Genomic DNA, 12641 nt, shown 5'->3' with positions numbered 1-12641 from the left:
CATTTGCTACATGTTGTCACTGCATTTTCTATATCAAATACACATTTAGTACCTTTAAAATGAACACATTGCATTAACAAGGAGACACAAAGGTAGTCTATAATATATCCATCTGCATGGCAACAATTTCAACTGAAACAAAAATTACAATATTAATATTTCTTTGAATGCCTCTGGCAAATGTCATCATGTCAAGATCCATTGACCACTTCAATATATTTGATTTTTATGCAATGCATATTGCACAACAAATAGAGCACTTATTTCATTTCATGAAAATGCCTAGGTTACTTTTTATACTGCATGACATCTAACCAGTTTCCGAAGCAGGCCTAGCCCTCATATGATTTATGTGTAAACACATCTCTACTCACAGGTAAAGGTAAATAGGATGGCAAGTACATGTGACAACCTTTTACAAAGTTTCTGAATTTTGGTTTAAAAATTAAAATATCTGATTTGTGCTGAAGTCTTTAGCTCACATGAAAAGAAAACATCTTTTCCTCGGAACTGGACAATAACTCCATTTGAACATTGCAAACACTTTTTTTTTTATAATAGCTTTAACTGGTACAAAAGTTTTCTGTTAATAAGGGAAATAAACACTCAGTTCAATATTGTTTGTCAAGTAGGAAACAATGTTCAAATATAATGTTATTACTTTGTTTAGCAGCCTGTTAACTGTATTAATGGTGGATAAGTGGGGTAACATCCAGCGATGAGTGACAACATGTCAAAACTGTCAGGTTGTGGAGGTTTCTTATATTGTGGGTGATGCTCCCTTGGAGTTAAACCATTGCAGTTAAATCATTAGATTTCTTTCTTTATACAGTATAGTTTTTAATTATATTTCTCTTGTTATTTTTCATTACTCTTGCATGTTTTGTTTTTTTTTTTTTTTTTTGCTCTCTATATATCAATCCTCGTCTCCATCGTCCGCCTGCATCTCCTCTTGTTGCTGCAGCTCGCATGCCCTTTTCTCCCGCTGTTTCTCCTGGATCTTCTTCATCTCCTCGGCGTATTTACAGAAAGTATTCCCAAATTTAGACCACACTTTATAGGGTACCGTAATTGAGTTGCGGTACGTTGGCTTCACCTCGCTTACCCTCATGAACACACCATACTTATTGGATCCGACGTCGAAGAAAAAGCGTTTGTTGTCCACAGTCAATGATGACCCTTCGGGCAACTCTGCAGGTTCGTCCTCTACACCGTAATCGTCAATAAGTTTAGCCAAAGCGTCACGAAACTCAATAAGTCCCTGGGCAGGCAAAGCAATCGTCTGGCCTTGCGTGGATCCCAAACCGGGCCCCCGGTTAACGGTCTGTCGAATCCTCAGAAATCGTCCCCTTTGGTTCTCTTTCAGATCCATGTAGTATTTCCGATTTTCTCGGACCAAGAACTCGCTTTTAAGTGCTCGTCTGGGCTCGTCTTGTACCATTCCCGGGTTGCTCGGACCCAGCTGGGCATAATGTTCGATGAAGTCCCCCAAGTAGTCACGGAACTCGACCGCCACGGACATGGAGAGAGTCAGGCGGCTCTTGTTTCCACCGGCCCCGACTTCTGCTATCTTTAAGAAGCGGCCTTTTGCGTTCTGCTTAACGTCCAAATAGAAGCGCTTGTTTTGGATGTCAACCCGCTTCGACGCCAGCTCTTGTGTCTCATGCTGGAGCCCGGAAGCCGAGCCCGCCCCTCCTGTCGCTAGGTGCATGGAACCGAAGCCTGGGCCCGTGGCTGCTCCTCCCTGCTCCCTTCCACTGTCTCTGTCCGCCATGATGCTGCCTGCCTGCCTTCTCCCTCTGTCTGCTGCTAAGCCACGACCAGCTACGGCGATCACCGGAGCTCTCGCGAGATCTACAAAGAAGGTATAAGAGACGAGGGAAGCCGTTATTGCAGAGTCGGGATGTGTGTTTTCATGTCATACGCTGTAACCGGCTGCTGTGAGTTGTCACTTATAATACTGAAACGAAACCGACCGTTGTTTGGAAGAAATGCATCTCTCCCAGTCTGGTTAAGTTTCGATTTATTGGTACAGCCTTCGAGAATGAGGGGGTATTTGTTAGGCTACCTGGAAAGACCCTAGCTTGCCCTCTGTAAGTCAGAGCAGAAAATACCTAACATGTCATTTCTAAGTAGCACCTAATGTGACGTGCGTCTATATAGGCTATATGTAATGTGCTAAATAAATTTACAAACGAATAATTAGATGTGATAACCTGACAAACATTGGAAGCATCCTTTGTCTTAGACTTTTGTTCAGAGATTCAAAATTGGGCCAAATTTAGGCTATTCATTTGCAAGTCATAAGGAAAACCTGTCTGTCAAGTGTCATTCTTTTATCGTTATCGTTTATCGTTTCGCGTCTTAAGGGGGTCAGTAGGCCTCAACGCTAAATATACACCTTAAACGTTTAACGGAATTGTGTTAGACTAGAAATAAAATAGACCTAATAAAGTTTATGATGATAGGCTAAGGCTAATAAACATGAGTGAATAATTTATTTTCTCAACAACAGGTCTGTAACCTCATAGGCTAACAGGGCCTGGTTTATAGTTCACCTTAAGCTTTATCAACCTTCTTAAAGGTTGTCCTCTAAAATCGCACATGCATTATATTTTATTAAGGCTATTTGAAAATTAGACATTGCTCGTTTGAATAATAGGCAACATCTTCCCGGTTATTTCCCTACGTTAAAATTAGTCTTTACAACTCGGATTGTTTGCGGCATGACAGTGACGAGCGTATTGCCAGAACATACTGGGAGAAGGGCGGCCAGTGACCGCTTACCCTACAGACTATTCATGGTTTTAGGAATAGCATTATGATCTAAGGATGCAAGGATAAGGCTACCTTATGTGTCTGCTTGATATCGTCAAAGCAAAGTCTGTCTCTTACCTCTGGTTAGATGAAAAGCGTTACATATAGGTCTATCCATCCTGTTTACTCACCCCGAGAGGTTTCAGAGAAGGCGTATAAAACCCGACTGTGTCTTTCCCTGATGGGCACTGTGGCTTTGGTTAACTTCAAGTCATTTAAGATGCAAAATCTCCACGGGGATTTAAAATAGTAGTCATCAAAACATCCATTAAAAAAATAAAACATTAAAAACCACTGCCGATTATAGGCCTTTGGTCCATACAAAGCATTGGGCGCGTTCACACCGGCCACGTTTCATTTATATTCTGGCCTTGGTGCAACTGTGAAGAAGTTTTTTTTTTCCACCAGTTATCTCTAACAATCATCTGTTTTATGAATTCATTCCACACCCAGTCAGGAGAGCCATCATCACGCTTTATCATCAGACCTGAGCCAAGTGCCCTGGTTTGACCGGGGTGTAGCAGGTGAGTGGCCATGCTGCTCACAGGCCTACAGGCCTACATCTTCATTGCTTTGGCTGCACTTCGGGCCAACATGCAGACGTCGCACAATGTTAACTGTGCCACAGCTACTTTTTTTTTTAATCGCATGGCCAAATAATTGTTGGATAAGATTGCAAAAAGGGCCTATTGTTCATCATTTGCGGTGCTCTTATTTAGCATCTCTAGACGTTTGTAGGTTACAGCACAGGCTGTTATTGTAGGAAACAGCACAGTCTGCCCATGTTTAAGTGTAGGCCCACACATTCTTAGGCTGTTACTTCATATAGATGATGCTGTGGTCTAACTATTGCACACTTCCAAGGCGATGACCAAGCCTACAAATAGCGGACCAAAAAAAAAAATCTCACTTCAGATTTTGAGGAAATTCAAAGTTGAAGTAAATTATAATTGTGCATGTATTTATTTATTTATTTATTTATTTATTATTCAACAAATGTTATTACGACATTTACCTTGTATTGGTCACTTGTGCAAATACTGTTCCCATGCTGGCGATATTCTCTCCACAGTAATAAATCTTCCTTCTGGTCCACCTGGAAACAAATTTGATCGTGCAGACCTTTCACTTCATCCGTTTTTATTGATGAGGTATTTCCGTGAATCCCCACACATAATTTCTGAACGTTTTAATTTCTTTATATAACTTTGGCATTTCTGACTTATCATATTCTAAATAAATAGTCTTTTTTTTTTTTTTGGAAGAACAAAGCTAGAGTTTTATATGGCTCATTAAACCAGCAGTTTGTATGCATGTGCAAAACGGAGGCTATTTCTGTATAATTCATAAGCCAATAGTTTGTCAATAAAGTCGTTTAGAACATTCATAAGACACAGTGCGATAAAACGTCAACAGTAATATTAATATATGACTGTCACGTATATTTTAGTCCATCTTTGTGACAGATGTTACAACATTTAACTCCTTCCTTCTCCCGTTTAAGATCGACATGTCCAGGTTAGGCCTTTAAGAGTTCCGCCCCTAACTCCTCAAAGTCAAATACAAAGTAGTCAAATCAAGTAGAAAGGATGCTCCTTTGTTTAAACTCAACACTCATTCACTGCTTTTTATAGCCACTATTCGTTATACAGTTCACAAATGTTCATTTTAAAATAAATGGAGAGCAATGATTTGTAAATAGTTTTAAAATTTAAAACGTCATTTATTCTACTAATAATAGATGGACCAGCTGTATGAAATTTTATCTGTGATAGTTTTTTCCCTTCGGGGTTTTGTGATCTTTGTGAGCTTTTTTTTTCCCCTTTGTGCAAATGATTTTTATCACATTGACAGACTTGAATAAGAAAGAGACAAAGTTACTCCTCAACATGGACATTTCTTCTGGAAGCGTCCCAAAAGCAGTTTGAAGGCCTTTGGAGTTCAGTCATACAGATTCAGTCTAACCCAGAAACTGAAACACTTCACATCTATTTACACTTAGAAATGCTTCTTTTTATTTATAGATGCTTACAGCTCTCGATTGTTTTCACACATACAGTATTAAGAGACACACAGGCTATTATATTAAATGTTATTAGATGTCAAATGCTGCTTTCTCCCTTGTTCAATTCAAAATATTCAGTAGGCTAACCTTTTGTAAATAAGGCTAAAACTTGAAACGCTGAAATATTCCAAAATAATTAGCCTATATGCTATAAGATAAGACAATATCCAATGCACAAGTGTAGACTGTGATATTAAGTAATAATGCTGAAGAAATGCAGAGGTGAAGTCATTATTTCCATTTTATATTCGTAATTATTCGGCCACAGCAATACAAGAAAAAAAGTTTTTAAAAATTATGTTAGAGAGGTGAAATATTTGAATTAATTATTGATAATGTAGCAACCATTATGCTGTGAAATAAGTAACGTTCATTTATTGAAAGCCAACAGTCCAAACCCTTTACTCCAAAACTACGGAAGCTGCCCTGCTTTCGATTAAATTTGTTCTGCTGTCCAACTCTGTATGTAAGGCGAAGTCCACGGCGGCTTAAACGGGTCTTTATTAACTCAGTTATTTGATCTACTTTGTGTTGTGCTATATAAAACTACTCTATGTTCCAAGGTCTTATTGCTTCCAAAGGTCGCCAGGGCTCCGGATCATCTTCACAGCAATCGTCACTTCTTGTCACACAAAACTCAGGCCAGTGTTTGGGGTAAGTAACAGATGAGTAAATGAATGGTGATCTCAGTGAGGTAAAGCAACAATGGATTAAAATCAAAAACGTTTTTGACAATGTAAAAAAGATGTCCGTTTATTCTTATGTTATGCATGATGTGCCACATGGGCTTCTTATAGAGAAACTGATGCTATGGTTGGTGAATTTCGCCTTATAGTGAACTTTCCTTGGAGCTATAATATTGTGTGTCTCGTTGAATTCGTTTGAGTCCAAGCTTTTAATTCTTTAAGTGAATTTCTTTCTATTGCTGTTATTAAAACAAAGCTGCAGCTGCATCATCCTGCCACTCTTCTTTGAAATGCTCTTTCTTTTCTTTCAACTAGGTAGATGGATGCGATTAACACGGATTAATGCGAAGGTGAGCACTGCTATAAAACTTACTGTGACTCAAACGAGCTCTTGGTGTTTTGCATGTGACCTGTAATACCCCATCTCCTCTTTAGGCCCCAATTTCCCATCAAAAATGCCCGTGTGCAATTGTATCCAACTTTTTTTTTTTTTGTTGTTTTTTTTGGCCATGGTACAAGTTAAACCTTTGTTCAACCTACTTCCTAGAGTGTAAAGATCCCCTCTCGGTCAGTGGTTTATCAGCTGCTCCGTCAGACCACAAACAACCTGACAGTTTAAATAATCTATCATCAGTGGGCGGGTACTTGGCCCATTTTTCAGATCAATTTTGAATAGCGTAATGAAATATGAATCAGAAAAAGGCGTCATGTTTGGATGCCGATGCCACTTCCAAGGCAGAATTCGGCCTCAAAAATGTGTTGTCGTACTTTGTAAAAGGCCGCTGGTGTGTTCACATCACAAAGTTTTGCCCTACATCCCAGCACAGGAATGCTGTGGCGCAGCTTCAGAGCAGGCGCACGGTGCATGCTGTATGTTATGCTTCTCTAAACTCTGCGAAGCACTGGCTGCATGTTAGGACACTTAAATGCTGCAGGACAGTTGCAATCGGAATGACATGTAAATAAAGCGTCATCCCACCAAGCGAGATTCTATGACCTACCTTACCCCGCTCAGTCAGCAGGCGGAGCGCCTTAAAACCTGGACGGCGTGCCGCAGAAGACGAGACAAGGGAAAAGACGCATGTGAATATTGTCGTAGCCTTTATAACAGCACAACCGACTGCGTCTGCTTCTGCTCGGTGCACAAGATGGAACAGAAACGGCGAGTCGTGGCACGGAGAGCGACACACGCACAAGTTCAACGCCGCACGTCTCACCTCTGATGTCAACACGCACTGTGGGAACTCAGTAGACATGCGCCTCCGTTTGGTGGTATTGAGGAACTGCAGCTTTGCCTTGTTCTGATCGTAGCGGGAAGAGCAACATATTGGGCAAATGTAATGGAGGGAAGTGTCTGAACATTACATCTTTAGACACTGCACCGTACGGGTACAGTTGTGTGTGCACCTTTGTGTCACAACAGCATGGCTGAATCTTCCATGGAAACAGTTTTTCACCCGTACACATGCCCTGTTCTTCTGGTCTGTGTTGGTGTTAGGAGAGTCGGTTAAAAAGCACACTGGCAGTTCTTGTTACAGGTAGGAAGACTTCAGTTAACACAATAAATGACTGTATGCCTGTATCTGACATCAGCATTCTATGGGCTTCATTTAAAGCTTGTAAAAATTCAGCACCACGGAGAGCAACCAGGTCTGTGTCAGGTCTGTGTCAGGTCTGCAGGGCACGCACATAAATTAAAATATAAGTAAATGTTTAGGTTCAGGTGCATTTTATAAATGTACCATGCTGTTATAAATGTACAGTATAGGCATAAGTTTGTTTTCAATCTTATTGGCTTCCCTTTAGTGTAACAAAATCCAAACGTGTTTCCCTTATAGACCACTGATAACACGGCTTTCAGTCCACATCGAGAATATTTTGGCACCTGCTTTCTATATATTAGTGTGTGTGGTGTTTGATTTACAGCAAGTAATTGCTCATAAATACGGTGTGGTCAGCAGATGTCGCTCTTTGTGAGTTCTGTCAGTTCAACATCCTATATCCGCATTCAGTTTGGTAGGCCTATTTAGACAACTTGACCTAAACACCGATAATCAAATGTGTTGCTCTTCCTTTGTGAAATGATGTCTTATTTAGGTCTGTATTGTCAAATTGATCGCTCAGAGCCATAATGTGAACACATGAACCTACATTAAGTCGGAAAACCCCAGAGAAGCGTACTTTCACTGAATTGTCTCACTCTGCAGTAATCCAAATATTCTTGTCTTTGTCTTGGACCCCACTATTGCAGCTGTTTTAGCTGTATGGATATGATGCGCTGCTTCAACATCAGTTTTTTCAGAGACAGAGCAGAGAATGTGACCTGAATGCAGGGCATGGCTTTATGAGATGAGACGCAAAACTCATTCAAAACAGTCTCTTGAAGAGTCTGAAATGCTTTCGCAGCTTTAGTCATCGCAACCATATGAATTGTCTAGGCCCGCCGGACTGAAAATGCGGCTGCATTTTTTTCAATGTGAACCTGTTTCATTTTGGAGTAATGACTTGACAACAGTAAGATGCGATTTTGAGGAGGGAGAGTCATGGATTTAGGATTCCGCGCTTTTCATTACAACGTGAGATTGCCGCTGATAAAACACCATGACATAGGCTACAGTAACTGGGTTTTGGGAGTGAGGAGATCGACCCTTTGGTCCATCGGTTGCCTGTATCCCAGTGCTCCAGCCCTGCGTTTTTGTTGACGGGGCCCCTTGGCAATCGGCTTATTTTCTTTCCGTCTGTGGCTAGAGGGGGAGGCGGAGAGAGAGCCGCGGTGGAAGGCGGCGTATTAGCGTTAGGCTATAGCTGCCGACCACAAATGTTATTTTATTTTCTGGAATGAAACGTGGCTTTTGTTTTGCGACCGGACTACCAAACTTGTGGTTCACTGCAGCATTTTGCGTCTTTTCCCTCCGCTGCAGATGATAGCCTACAGAAAAGCATCATAGCCGTACCCCACCACTGCAATTTTTGGGCAAAGATAAGAGTGGCGTCGTCTTGCAGTTAAGGCTACTGTGGCAGCATAGGGGGCATCTTCTGGAGGGGAGAATCCGCCAATTTTTTGCTTAGTCTATCTACAATGCCTTATTATTAGCGGAAACAGTCACCGGATTTGAAACCCAGCATCATCCCGCGGTTTCCCCGTTTTCAAAGCTGCTGTTTACCCATTGAAAATCACTGAAGAACGCAGCGGATCCCGATGGCATGGACACTTATGCAAGGTCTGCCGCGCTGCCGTGCTACTGGAGCCTTCTTGCTGTCTCTTCATTCAACCCAGCTCCATCGCCATCGCCCCGCAGCCGAGAGAGCCCTGCCGCAACGCGAACAGCGACCACCGAGCCAAAGCAGGCGGCATGAGGCTTGATTCAGTACATTTATCCATGCTGGTCATCGGGGTCTCATTCGCCTGCTACTCCCCGAGTTTGAATTCCCTGCAGGACCAGGCTTACAAATCCGCCGTGGTGATTGAGGGCAAGGTGCAGTCTACGCCTGTGAACATCTCCGCGGAGCCGTACCGTGTGAATGTCAAAGTGCTGGATGTTTGGCCTCTAAACAGCGGAGGTCTGGAGCGAGAACAGCTCGTCACCGTGGGGGAGTTTGGATCTGAGGCGCCGTGTACCAAAGTGAAGAAGAACCACAAGTACATTTTTTTCATGGACCCCACTGAGGAGCCTTTGGTTTTTAAGGCATCATATGCGCCTCTAGACACAAGTGGAAAGAACCTAAAAAAGGATGTTGGGAAGATCTTGTGTGAGGACTGCGGTAAGTTTATGTATTGTGGACTACCGGTGAAGTCCAACCCGGAAGAATGCTGTTAACAGCCCCTGGTCTAGGGCTTTTGGTAACGGGCACTCTGGTGAATTGTGGTTATTATGGACATAGCATGGTTTGGAGTCTGTGGGTGCCAGACAGGTGCCTAAAGGGCGTCTATGCAGCAATTTTCGACAACTCTCGCAGGCTCCTATAGCCCTCATGATCAATCAAACTCTCTTTCTCTCTCCGCTTCTCTCTCTGAGCTGCATCAGACATGCGCCTCGCACTGTTGCTTGTGAGGAATTGCAGTTTTTGTATATCGAACTATCTGCAACCTGCAAACCCCGCATTATTCTTTATACGTTTAGGCACTTTGCAACCCATCTCTTAATTCCCTGACCTCATATAGCCAACAGATTTCTGTTTTACAAAAATGTTTCAGCTTCTTAGCTTTATGAGCACCGAGCAGATTCATTCCATTCATCTAGTACGATTTCAGGACCAGGGACAGCAACCTGTGTCACCCGTATCACGTGTGGAAAACCATGCTGCCCTCAGCTAATTAGTTCTTAAGCCATATTTAGGCTTTAATGCTTTAACGTCCCACACTTTGGCTTACATCTCGTAGTCCACGTTAGCTTCAGTGCATGAAGAGGGTTAGCAGTGTGTGTTGCAAGTCCTAAACTGGAATTGATGGGGTTGTTGCTGAAATTTTCAAGTTCAGGCTTGGACTTTGGTCAGTAGATGTCGCCCTTAGGGAGTGATTTAAAATTCACATCAGGCACATTTTATTTATTTATCTTTTTTAGTATATTCATTGTGAATGATGATATTCACATATTTGATTTACAGTCATGGCCAAAAATATTGGCACCCCTGCATTTCCGTCAGATAACGCAGTGCTTCTCCAAGAAAATTGTTGTAATCACAAATTCTTTGTTATCCTCATGTTTATTTCTTTATTTGCATCAGAACAACACAAAAAGCAAAGAGGGAAAAAAAAGCTAAATCTGATACATTCGACACAGAACTCCAAAAATGGAAACAAGTATTGACACCCTCAACTTAATGTTTGGTAGCACACCCTTTGGACAAAATAACTGAAATCAAGCGCATCCTGTAACCATCAGTGATTTTCTCACACCTCTTTACTGGAGTTTTGGACCACTTTTCTGACTGTACATGGACATGAATTTCATAAATGAAAATCAAGACTGATAACTTTGTGGAACTATACAACTAGTTAATTAATTAGCCTACACTGCAGCATGCTGTCGCACTGATGTTGGTGTAGTAAGCTGCATACAGATATGTTAATTCCTGTGCATGGAGGCACAGAAATACATCTTTATTATAAAACTGTGCATTGTCCAGTGACAGAATTCATGGGTCACTAGATTTGCAAGAGCCACTTGTCAAAAGCACTAAATCCAGAGAGTTTTCTTGCTCTTCACCATCATAAAACGAGTCTCTGCTACATTAATTATAAAGCAGTGTCCGTGTCACCTCTCAGAGCTTGTCGGTGAGGCACTCTTTTACTTGGGTCCCCAGCCCATGCTTCTATACTGGTCAGCCTGCATCACAACTTCAAAATGTGAGGCAGCTCCTCTTCTGTGAATTTATTGAGTCAATTTGACCGTATGTCACACACACACCCACAAAAATCTTGCCACCATTTTATGCTACACACAGTTGTATTTCCTCTTTGGTGTTGTGAGCCATCATGTGTGCCCTGTACTGCTACCTTTGAAAATACTTTTACCATATTCTCATGAGACACAAATGCTCCCTTCTCTTCTTAATTTTGCCACAGTGGCTTTTAAATTTATCATCCCACTAGAAAGATAACAGAAAACTGACCTTATAATCTCTTGAGCTCCTTGAAGGGATCAGCGTCTCCCCCCCAATCAATTCATCTGTCACTTAGCAAAGCTCATCAGTGATCAAACTGGCAGGGCCACCTGAGAGGGTTGCCACACCCACTTGGACCACTGATCTCTTTTATTTTGTTCAAGTACCAAACAACATAGAGAGCTCATATTGTTCTACTGGGTCATTGCATTTCAGAGGATTCCTATTTAGAGTAATTGATCTCATGACTGTTTGTTTTCTAAAGCCATGCTATTTTAGCCTGCTGTATCCTGCAGACAGACAAACAGTCACTCTCTTGACATCCTTTAGTCCCTTTGAGGTGCCTTTTCATTCTGCAGGGACTAAAGATCAGCTGTGTTCTGCTGACTGTTTCTTTCCCTCATATTCCCTAACATGATATGGTGCATCAATATTATAGGCCATTATGTCCTGGCCATGAACCGTAAACCACTGCCTATGCAGTTTTGTCTGGGCCTGAACATTGATTCCAGGCCCACTTAGCACACAATCCAAGACTGCCTTGTGCTGAAGTACACAAGCTCCCATGTGCCTGGACCAGGGGACTGGGTGTACATACTGTACAGCTCTCAAAGTGACACAGTTATTGTCTCTCAAGAGCTGCCTGAAGAACAAGCATACACCACGTAGCACCTGTACCCCCTCCTCAAAAATTAAAAAAAAGAAAAAGAAAGTACAGTGTAAACTGAAAACATCTCAGTCAAGAACTGTATCATGATGTAAACACACAACAGCAAGTGTTTTGCTGGAAGTCTAGTGCTGCTTTGTGACAAGTCACTGATGATAGCAAAACACTGCCATGTTTATGGAAGTGCTTAACCAGGATTCTGACATCTCTGTAAATGTGTATGTATACATACACATTTTTGCCCATTTCTCATCATAAGTGACAGAATCAGAGAGGACAGCTGAAGTTAGCATATGCCTTCTATTACCAGACTTGATCATGTGCTGTGTTATATGCTATGTACTGCTTTTCTTTATCAAGACTTAATGAGATGAGATGACACAAAAGAAAAGAATATGACATTTGCCTTAAAGAGAGTAGACATGTTTTCACTTGGAATGGAGTCTCACATTGCTCCACTTTGAACTGAAATTTTGAATATGTCACATCTGTCTTTTAGCTCTTATTATTTAGAATAACAATGGTATTTATGTCTCAGTCTAAACTAAAACTCTGTGTAATAAAACCGATGTGGTAGGTGAGGCCCATGGAGTCTGTGCTTAGACATAACTGCATTTCGTGTGTGCAAGTGTGAGGGTGTGGGCAGACTGGTGGGAGTGTTAACGCTACAAATCAGTGTAACACATGCAAAAAAGCAGTGATGGAAAGTAACTCAGAACATCTACTCAAGTACCGTACTTAAGTACAATTTTGAGGTATCAGCACTTGAGGAGTTTCATTTTGTGCTACATTATACTTTGAC

General features: G+C 41.6%; 2 protein-coding genes across 17 annotated transcripts in view; one reads left to right on the top strand and one right to left on the bottom strand.

Annotated features, from left to right (window-relative positions):
• Positions 1–879: 879 nt before the first annotated feature.
• On the bottom strand, positions 880–6729 carry puraa (purine-rich element binding protein Aa). 4 transcript variants are annotated; one of them, XM_020598836.1, is made up of 2 exons: positions 6570–6729; positions 880–1854 (listed from the first exon to the last, which is right to left on the bottom strand). In XM_020598836.1, exon 2 carries the CDS (start codon positions 1772–1774, stop codon positions 917–919), a length of 858 nt encoding a protein of 285 aa, XP_020454492.1. In that variant the 5' UTR covers positions 1775–1854; positions 6570–6729; the 3' UTR covers positions 880–916. The 4 variants fall into 4 exon arrangements, with proteins under 4 accessions (XP_020454492.1, XP_020454493.1, XP_020454490.1 ...); XM_020598837.1 differs by lacking the exon at positions 6570–6729 and adding an exon at positions 3833–3913; XM_020598834.1 differs by lacking the exon at positions 6570–6729 and adding an exon at positions 2949–3327.
• The window catches only part of nrg2a (neuregulin 2a), a 76736-nt gene continuing 65866 nt past the window's right edge, over positions 1772–12641 (top strand). For 2 of the 13 annotated variants that reach the window (XM_020598821.1, XM_020598819.1), the window contains exon 1: positions 7942–9330. In XM_020598821.1, coding sequence (XP_020454477.1) covers positions 8922–9330 — 409 coding nt within the window. In that variant the 5' untranslated portion in view covers positions 7942–8921. Of the gene's footprint in view, positions 2094–3270; positions 3342–5445; positions 5537–5883; positions 5919–7940; positions 9331–12641 lie in introns of those variants that run through there. The other 11 variants (XM_020598831.1, XM_020598823.1, XM_020598832.1 and 8 more) reach the window with 11 other exon arrangements.

Source organism: Monopterus albus, unplaced genomic scaffold (assembly GCF_001952655.1).
Source record: "Monopterus albus unplaced genomic scaffold, M_albus_1.0 scaffold39.1, whole genome shotgun sequence".
Taxonomy (NCBI): domain Eukaryota; kingdom Metazoa; phylum Chordata; class Actinopteri; order Synbranchiformes; family Synbranchidae; genus Monopterus; species Monopterus albus.
Note: the sequence above shows the minus strand (reverse complement) of the source record. Positions and strands in the feature narration are given on the sequence as shown.

Bases quoted from the DNA above. Each gene is read 5' to 3' on its own strand.
- puraa (XM_020598834.1), bottom strand. From the start codon at position 3,102: ATGTTTTATTTTTTTAATGGATGTTTTGATGACTACTATTTTAAATCC. The intron at 1,855-2,948 runs GTGAGTAAACAG...CCTTCTTTGTAG, and splicing joins CTTCTCTGAAACCTCTCGGG to ATCTCGCGAGAGCTCCGGTG.